This window comes from Pistacia vera, unplaced genomic scaffold, assembly GCF_008641045.1.
Source record: "Pistacia vera cultivar Batoury unplaced genomic scaffold, PisVer_v2 Contig704, whole genome shotgun sequence".
NCBI lineage: Eukaryota > Viridiplantae > Streptophyta > Magnoliopsida > Sapindales > Anacardiaceae > Pistacia > Pistacia vera.
In genome coordinates this window covers 452052-462517 of record NW_022196562.1, presented here as the reverse complement: position 1 = coordinate 462517, position 10466 = coordinate 452052, and the positions used below count along the sequence as shown (strand labels likewise).

The 10466-nt window shown below is 33.8% G+C and overlaps 1 protein-coding gene across 1 annotated transcript; it reads right to left on the bottom strand.

Moving 5' to 3' along the window:
• Window positions 1–1219: 1219 nt before the first annotated feature.
• Window positions 1220–2038, bottom strand: LOC116114226 (LOB domain-containing protein 42-like). Its single transcript, XM_031400379.1, has 2 exons — window positions 1849–2038; window positions 1220–1761 (listed from the first exon to the last, which is right to left on the bottom strand). The coding sequence occupies exons 1-2, from the start codon at window positions 2036–2038 to the stop codon at window positions 1220–1222; spliced, it is 732 nt and encodes a 243-aa protein (XP_031256239.1).
• Window positions 2039–10466: the final 8428 nt, after the last annotated feature.

The following is a 10466-nucleotide window of genomic DNA, read 5'->3' as shown; positions in this document are numbered from 1 at the left end:
ACTGATAATGAATAAACGATCAGTATTTTACCACATTATTCGGTGCACAGATTCGGTGCGTAACCTTAGGTGGTCTGTAGCATTACTCAAAATATATATATAAAAACAACTCCAAACTCTTTATTATTCATAAAAATAAAAGTCCAACAGACTCTTTATCTTTAAAATATAAATTACAGAGTGAGTTTGACTCTCCACATTTAAAGAGTCAAATTTCACTCTCTATCCTAATTTTAATTAATAAACTACAAGTTTGTATGTATTTTATTTATTAATTCTCTCTCCCATTAACTCTCTTTTTTAAAAATAAAGAGTATATTTATTAAATTTAAAGAGTCTATTGAATTTGAATAAAAATTATGTTCTTTATATTTTAAAATTAATGAAAATACTCTTTATTTATATGAAAGATGCTCTTCAAAATAAAGAGCACCATTGGAGATACTTTTATAGAGTCAAATTTTACTCTTTATCATAATTTTAATTAATAAATTACAAGTTCTTATGTATTTTATTTATTAATTATTTCTTCCATTAAGTTTTTTCTTAAAAATAAAGAACACCTTCATTAAATTTAAATAAAAATTATATTATTATATTAAAAAAATAAAAGAACACGCTCTAAGAAATTTGGATTTGTTTGACGACATTAAATGTTAACGCATTCATTTAAGAAAATATCCTGCAACATAGGCAAATTAAATTTTGAGTTTTCCAGATAATGTTTCCTTAATTAAATTTGACGATAGATCTGGAGAGGAGACAGGTCCAGGCAGGATTATCATTTGATAAATGAAAGAATCGAAAATTGGAGAGGTAGCCCCACAAAAAGCAATGTCCACATGGAATAATTCATGCAATAAAATTTGTATACTTTGACAATCACAAACTCCAATGGCGCTGCATGTTGAGCACCTGTCTGCTCTCTCAACTCAACGTGGATTCTCCTCTCTGCCCATCTCCCCCCCACCACCAAACCACGAAAATTATGTAATCAATCTTTAATCACATGTTATAATCGAATTAACTGATAAAAAATATAACCTTGATTGTAATTAAACACTACTGTATGTAGATGTGGCTAATTAAGCAAATATTTAAACAGAAAAAAAAATTAAAAGGATTACATGTGTGTTCATATTACCTACACCAAAGCCCTCATATTTTGCTCACCAGTATTATTAATTGATTGCCCAACAGTAACTCAAGTTTACACCTGTTACTCTTTCACTATTTCATTGGAACTACTAATTAAACCCAGAGTTAGTTCCAACCCAACCAAGCTCCGGCTCCCATCCACGGTCTCCGCCGAGCTCTCTGCATTCCCAAGCGGAGTTAGCCATATTGATGAGTCAAGACCGGGATGAGCCCTACCACCCGTTGAGTCAGTTGCAGCAGGGGCTTTGGGCCTGCGGTTCCAGGATCGCTTCATGCGGGGGGTCTTGGTGGTGGTGGTGGTCGTGGTGAGGTCTGAACTGGAAATTGGTTCCTTCGAAACATGGCGGATGTCGTAGATCTTGAGAGGAGGGGGAATCTGGTGTAATGCAGAAGAAATTGTAGTAGTAGTAGTAGTAGTTGTTGATGAAATGGAAGAAGAATAAGAAGATGAAGAAGAGTTTTGCTTGATGGGTTTGCCTTTGAGGACGGCGTCAACCGCCGCTTGGCATTGAAACCATTTCCCTGACCAAAGCAACCCTGCTGAACCCGATATCGGATCCACAATCCGCCCACAAGCCTCATACAAAAGCGACCTAAATATAGCTGCAAATTAATCATCAAAAGCACTCACGTTAATTATACATCAAAGACACACTCAGAATGATATATAGATCACATAAATACATATACCAGGGCGTAGGTGTTGGGGGCCGGCTTCAATGAGGTTGATAAGGCCGGCACGGCCATAGAATTTGGCGAGAAAGAGAGTAGCATTGGCTTGGGAATCGGAAGATTTGATCCAATCAAGGCAAGGTTTGATGGTGCAATCATCACTGCAACCTTTTCTAAGGATCCTACAGCCATTGCAACTCATCCTCATGCTAGCTGATGTCACAGAGAGAGAGAGAGAAAAGAAGAAGGGGAAATGTACGGAAAAGGAGAATGGGAAGAGAGGAGTATTTATTGAAGAAGAGAAGGAGAAAGAGAAGTGACAAATGGAGATGAGTTGGTGACGGTGAAGGGAAAAGAGTTTGAAAGCGCAGTGGTTTTCGTAATTTCCAAAGGAGTAGTGAGAGAATAAGGGAAAGAGTCGAAAACAGGGGGTTATCTTTTTAAGCCAAAGTTTTGTATCATTAAAACCTCCTTGTAGTAATAACGGTGGGATTAATTAATTATATTACTCTAATTAATTTTATTACTATAAAGAGGTTATAACTTAATAGAGATATAATAACAAAAATTTCCTTATAATTCATTTTTTAACAGTACAGTATTAGGATTTCAATCGATGTTTTGATAATATTAAGATTTCAATTCAGCGCTTCAATTACCTACTTTTGAAACGGATAGAAGATCGTATATTGTAACCAGTAAAGATAAATGTCCTTGATGAAATTGTAAATACAGTTGCTGTATGGTTAAATTGATGTGAAGCCACAAACTATTGCCAATTATTTAAAACATTACAAAATTATGCAGCAAATTGATGTGAAGCCACATATTATTGCCAATTGTTTTGATTATTACAAAATTATGCAGCAAATTGATGTGAAGCCACATATTATTGCCAATTGTTTTGATCATTACAAGATTATACAGCAAATTTATGTGAAGCCACATACTATTGCCAATTGTTTTAATCATTACCAAATTAGGATCTCCGATGTTGATAAATTGCAAATTATAAATAAAGTGGATGAGGAGAATCAAAGAGTAATTGTAGAATTTAATAATCAGATTCGATAACTTCATTACACTAATCGAATAGATATGAATGTATTTCTCAATCATCCAAATGAACAATAAGTCATGTATGCTTTAACTAAAGAAGAAATCATTACTACAATTAAACAAGAAGATAAAGGGAATAATCATAAGGATGATAGTACGGAAATATAAAAAGTTTTGTGCCAAGAAGCTCTAAACATACTTGAGAAACTAGAAATATTTGACTTCAATAAGAAGATATTCATGCTAACGAGTAATATACCCGTCAGTTAAAAGATGTAGTAACAACTCTAAAATATAAATCATTATCTCAAACACCTTTAGATAAATATTTTATTTCATCACAACCTTTAATGTAACATAATATATACTTTTTTGTAATATACGGATAATTATTACTATATAGAGACAGCTTTTCTTAAAACGGGAATTAAAAAAATTATAACTTATTATAACGTAGAATTAATTATTATTTATAACTATTCCAAATTGGGAATTGTATTTTAATTAGGTACATGTTTTTAGGATTACTTGTTTTAGAATCACCCCACATGCACCACTTTATTACATTCCCAACCAATTCCATTTCCCTCAATATCACTTTTCTTTTCCCCATCTTTTATTCACATCATACATGTATATTAATCAACATATACATGTCTTATTTTTTATTTTTATTTTTCTCTGACTAGGGCTGTTCGGGCTAGTTTGCCTCATCCAGACACCTAGAGGTGGTTTATATGGTCGTGATTTGGTTTAATAATCCTATCTATTTCATATAATATTTTCAAATCAAAGTGTATATTATAAGTTTTATGTGTTTGGTTTATAAGTTGCAAATTTAAGTATTGTTATAGCATTGTACTACAACTACTTCTATTAGTTGAATTATGTTCTTACTGCCTTCATCAAGTGATGTTATAAGAAGATTAGGGCTTGATACATATATTTTGATACTAATCACATAAAATTTGCGGGGTTAATGAGATTATATTATTCATTCATTTGGGCCAGCTAATAAATTTGACAATGATTAACATGTGTTCTAATCTTTTATAATTATATAAGGAAAATTTACAATAAGGTAAAAGTTTTTTACTACAATTGACATGGTATAATACATCGTTCATTATGTTTAACGTGAAAAACGTGTACTTTAATATGTTTGATATAGAAAACGCATTAACTTACTCGTATAATATTGTATCATCATATTGACATCATTTCGTAATATATTGAACACGTTATTGACAGAATTTATGATTTGATTATATTGTCACACATTAAACTATTTTATATCGATCTATATATAAATTACTTAATCAAAAAAAAAAAAATCTATGTCAATATACATGCATTAATATCAGCGCAATGAATATCAGATTCCAATTTCCTGGTTGAACTTTCTATGCTTAATTAAATTAGTTAGGAAAATATATAATGATTTTCATATAAAGTGTGAAAGGCACGTGCAAAGGCACGAGTTCCGAGCGAATAAAAGAGTCGAAATATTCGAGATTGTTTGAGAAACTCAGTAATAACTCCAGATTTCAGGAGTCCGTACATTGTAATAAAAATATTTATGAAAAATATACAATAAAATAATTAATTAATTGTAACATACAAAAACCAAGTCAGTAGTTTTATAACAAATCCTGGTGTAGAAATATTATTGGGACGTGGCGCGCCGAGATTCAAGACAAAGGTTTTAAAATTATTCATTTTTGGGAATTTTTTTAATTTGGAATTAAACTCTTAATTAATTGGAATTAACTTCATTTTCATACTTATTAATTGATAGATTTATAGAATGTAAAACTTAGAAACTAACTGTAAAAATATTTTATTGTGAGTGATCTGTGTAAAAATTAATTATTGAGTTGATAATAGTTAATATAATTATTATTATTTTTTAAAAAAGAGGAAGATTAGAATGAAATATTGTAAAAAACAAATCATGAATCAGTAATACAGTATTTTTGTGGGGGGGGTTGGGGGGGGGGGGGGGATGTTGTTTAATGTTTTTAATTTTACACTTTCAAAATTTTTTCCAAAAAAATCAATCTTAACATTTTTATCTATCCTACTAATGATTGAATACTGTGTAATATTATATTAATTAAACTAAAGATAAAATAAAACAGCAAAATTTATACTAATAATGGTCACACAAGTGAATGGATGAATGTATATATAAAATAATTTAATAAATGTTAATAACATAGATGAATGATGTGAAAAGAGTTGTTTCAGACGTCAATTGTATGTAAGTTAGTTGCCGGAGGGCAAATTAGGGCTAATCTTAGTAGATAACGTACGGTTTCAGTTTGATTTCTCTCAGGCATAATGCGATTTAAATGGGGTCGTGGCATGGGCTACCTATGTTATCTACTATTTTTTTTTTTTAAATCTTATTAATAAATATTATTATGAATTCATGCAAAACCCATTACTAAGATATATCTTGTAATTTTCTGCAGTATGATTAATGATTATTATCCTTATGAATGAACCATGGGTCGGCGAGTAGATAGTTTTAAACATAAATAAATACAACTAGAAACTGGTTTAATTAGAAGTCTCTCTCGTGTTTAGATAAATGACGGTAACGACATGTTCCAATAACTTTTTTTATGAAAAGAAATCCGTATTATTAATGAAACAACAAAACAGTGGACACGGGAATACAATATGACTAAGTTAGTGAAACTTTAATAATAATTTAGAAAATTGCTTAATCTCATTAAGAATCTAATAAACCATTTAAAGATGAGTATGCCACAACAAGTCATAAGTAGATAGCGGAAACCCTTAAAGAGACTCTCTCAAAGTCCAAATTTTGCATTACATAGATAATCAATAAATGCTGAAATAGGTAAATATAGTAAGGATTTTGCTATTTCTTATTTGTGCTAATTAATCATACAAAGGTCTATTATCTATATAAGTTGCATATGACATGAAAAATGTTAGAGATCTTTATATTTTAGTGGCAGTGGGGCTTGTCTAGTGATAAAAAGGGGTGGACCATTAATTTGGATACATTGTTTTTGGTTACTGATTTTGGCCATATTAGCTAGCCAAAACAATAGTCTCTTTTATGTTGCCGTGGGGTTGAAAATTGAAATTAACCTCCATTATATCTTAATTCAGCAAAACTCAAGCTCCATTCTAAACACTTTAAGTCTCTTCATAGGCAACTTACTATTTCAATATACATGACGATTTCCTAAGAACTGTATAGGTATTCATCAATGTTACAACTATTTACGAAACGTAATAGTAGATGAATAATGCAATGCTTTTGGAATAAATCAAGAATCAAATGATCAGAATTTCATTGGAGTTGCGAATCTTATAACAAGAAGAAGTACTAGATATTAAAAAGTATTGGAAGAAAGAAGAGAGGTTTCTTTTGCCTTTCAAGATGTTCGGACCAAATTGCATGCATCTTAATTCTAAACTAATCCTTTGGAGTCTTGAAGTGGTTAGATGGATAAATCTCCTAATAGTCACCTCCATTAGCAACTTAAGTGGATCGAACTCAGACTTGTGAGCATGTTCTGAAAAATCGGACCGGACTATGACACATTCACAGGGTCCGGTTTTTGGTTTGACCGGTTGGATCGGTCGGTTTGGACTGTATTATGGAACAAAAATTTTAGTCACTAAAGGTTGAATTAATCAAAAACACCCCTATAATACTCCCTTAAGGTTTGAAATATGTGAAAAAACCATTGTCGCGCGAAGAAACTGTGAGTGGTGGCGCAGGCGCGATCGACGGACAATCGAAGTTGGAATCATGAGGCTTTGTGATGATAGGTTCCGGCGAATATGATGTGGTGATAAGGAAGTTCCATCGGTGCCGGACCATCAAACAAAAGAACGCCGACGGTGTGGGGTGAACTTAGGTGGACGGTGAGCGACGAAGGTGACTGAAAAAGGCTGGGTTTTGTCGTGGAAGAGTAGGTACGTCGAATGGTGTGTTTTCTGCTTTGAACAAGGTCGAATCCGACGGGATGAGCACTCGATTGTGACCGCGAGCTCGGCATGATTCCGACGGTCCAACAGTGGCATGCAATATCGGTTTAACGGGGAAATGGTCGAGTTTGTATGAGATAAGCACTGAAAATACACCGACTGCCGATCAAACCGGCTGTGGCGACCAGTCCGGTTTTCAAAACCTTGCTCGTTATTAAAGCACAAGTCATAGTTGACAGCACTGGTCACCATGGTGGGCAATGTGAAATTCATCGTTCATCACAAAGAAAACCAATCTCTTAGCTTATTTTGAATCATCACATATACAAAGTTAAAGAGGGGTTTAGACACAAGAAAGAGGAGAGAGAGATATTGATCGCTATAAAAAAAGTAAATGAAAGATGAAACGCATTGGTGAAGTAATGAAATTGTCTTGAGAGGTCAACTTGGACTTCCAAATCAATCACTAGAACAAAAGCATCAACAATCCTCACCGAACAAAAAACCAATGACCGGGCTCTTACTCTGCTGGCCGACATTATACGTGACCTCTTTCCCATCGATTCATCTTTTTATCACCCAAAATACGAGACAAAAAATAATATATAATTGAACCCCAACACATGCAACTTATAAATTCGAAGAATATCGAAATACCCACTTGAGTTTTAATTTGGTTCTCTGTATAACACGCCGATTGTTTGTTGTCTGATGCCTTTTTGTTCGAGTAAGAATACCAAAAATGTTCCCTGGAAGAAGCATTAAATACTATGCTAGCTTTACCAATTTTACAATAGTGTTACAGTCACTACTGGCCATCTACATTCAACTACTGTCCTTTTATTTCCGTCTGTCCTCTCTAGTCTCTCTCGTGTTGCATGACCATATCTCTCTTAATATCTCTTTAATCAATACTTATATATATCCCACTCGAGTTGTTCTACATTATCAATAGCTTGCGGTGATTGTTTCTTTTCTAAATTTACTAGGATCCGATTAGCTTAAACAATCAGTATCAATATGTGTATCTATCAAAAACACGAAAGTGTCTTTATGTTGTGTCTAAGTGTAGACTAAGTAATCGAGAAAGGTTTATATTGAATAGCGTAGATTGATAGCGATGTGACGAATATGAGATGATAATAGATTACTAATGACATATGTATAATTTTGCAAAATCAGATTCAATTCGTGAAATGCTTGAATCTCTTAAATTACATTGTTTAATTAACATTTGCCTAATTTCCCAATAATTATATATGATTTGTGCAACTGGCTTCTTCTTCTTCCTCATGCATGAAAACAAGTGGTCAATAGAAACGAACAAAAATTACAGAGATTCTCAGTCTAATCCTATATACACATGAAAAATGATATGTTGGGATAAGTTCTTGGTTTTTGATTTCGAGGAAAATGATAGAGGATACATCAAATAGGCCAAAATCCCTCGTTTTTCCCTCTATATTACAGAAACACTTGAAAGATAGACAAGAAAGGAAGGGAAAACGTGGTGATTGTTGGATAATATAACATAAATCATCAAATATTAAAAAAGAAAAAAAAAAAGAAAAAAAAGAATGATATAATTTTACTATTTGTGAGAGGATCTGGGCACTGTGGACTCTTCGTTGTATCTTCTCAATCCTTTATCACACGAAGAGTGTTGTTGTGTTGTTGTGTGTTGAAGTGAAAGCGCTTCCATGTAAGACTATGAATGGTCTTGTTTGGAGCTCTTCTTTCTTTTCGTTGAACTACGTAGCGCTGAATTGGTTAGTTTGTTGGATAAGTTTTGTGGGTTCCGAAAAATTCCTGATGGTCGTTGGCGTTTCGGCAGTCGGAGGCCAAGCCCAAATCGGACAAGAACATGATGATAAGAATATAACGCCGTAGCTTCAAGTTTTGTCTTCCAACAACAGTGACATCTCAATGCCGCACCTCCAATGAATTAATGAAAAATGTAGATATATATATATATATCTAAAAGTCTGTTCTTTGCAGCTACCAAAGTGTGTTGTATTTATCTCCTTGAGAAGAAGAAAGAACAAAACAGATTACAAGTGACGGTAATGACGAGAGGGAGAGAGAGTGTAGATCGAATAGGGGCAAATGCCCCCACCAATGGTCCCAGTGATTGAGCGCACACCCCCATCTTCAATGGTTAGCCATTTCTACCATGTTTTCTGTCTTCAATACATCACATTCATCTATGTATAACCTGAAGTTGGTAAACAAAAAAAACAAACAAACTCGACTGACCATCATAATTATCTTTTACACTAATAGTTAAATGATGGATTTTTTATAACATGAAAATCTTTTTTTTTTTTTTGGTTCCTGACGAAATATAGAGGTGTAGAGTCTTGCACATTGGGTGGTCAGAACTTAAGAAAGGTTCTTATAGACCTGTCAGATATGATCCCACGTCGTATACGATGTGAGTGACATATCCTGGGTCCTCCAGTGGGTGTACGTCAGGGTGGAAAAATGGTGGAGATTCCGACGTGCATAGTATGATGCCCTCCATGTAGCGGACGCCATGTGACAAATGGTTGAAGGTAGGAAGGGTCCCTGACGATAGATAATCACGGTCGGATAAGCAGATGTAGAAGAGATTTACAGGCAGTCCACCACCACCGCGATTTAGTAAATTACCTTGATGTTTCAATGCCAAACATAGAAAGGCGGGGGGGTCGTCCTTACCATTTGTAGGCTTGACTAAGTTTCATCTAGAATATCACTATTCTGTCTCCTCTCTTTATGTTTCTCTAAGTGTATAACTCAGATCGCTGAAACGCGGACCGAGTTTACTATAGTATAATATCATTGTGGACTCATGGATTCGCTTTTAGAACTCCGAACCACTTTAAACATTTTCTTTCTAACCCTTTATTCAACTAAAATACTCCACAACACGTGTGTCTTCTAAACCGTTCACATTTCCACGTATAATAGTTGGTATCAAATCAACTCAACATTTTTGTTCAAATTATATGTATGTTTAACCATACTTAAATATGAGTATTTAGACAAGGTTAATACAAATAAAGATGGGAAATCGTTAGAAGGTAATTGTTGAGTGCGATAATGATTGAGTAAACATATAAAGGGTTACATATATATTTTGTGTTTGAAATTTTGAAATTGAATGTCGCCGGCAACGTCAAGGATGTTGAAATCTAACCCTTAAACTGCTTACCATCTTCTTGCTCCACGGTCTCAAGCTTATTTACTGACGTTAGCGAAACAACAGACATAATAAGATTGGCAGGGACGGCATGAGGGTTAATGTACTTTTTGTTTGAAAAAAACAGACATAATAGATTGCAACTATAAACATAAATAATAAATTCAACAACAACAACACACGCGCCTCCAAAGGAGAGTGGGGTAAGGGAATTAAAAGAAGGAAGAGAAAAATGGAGTAGCCGAGGAGGAGAAGGGTGGCGCGGACTCGCGCGGGGGTGTGGAGAACATCTAGTTTAGTCTTAACGTAGTTAACAAGTAAAGTGTCGGTGTCCGTACGATTTCCATCTTCCTCTAATGCAATCTTGTGATCAATTTTCTTTTTCTTTTCTTTGATTGTACCATTAGGTCCCCTT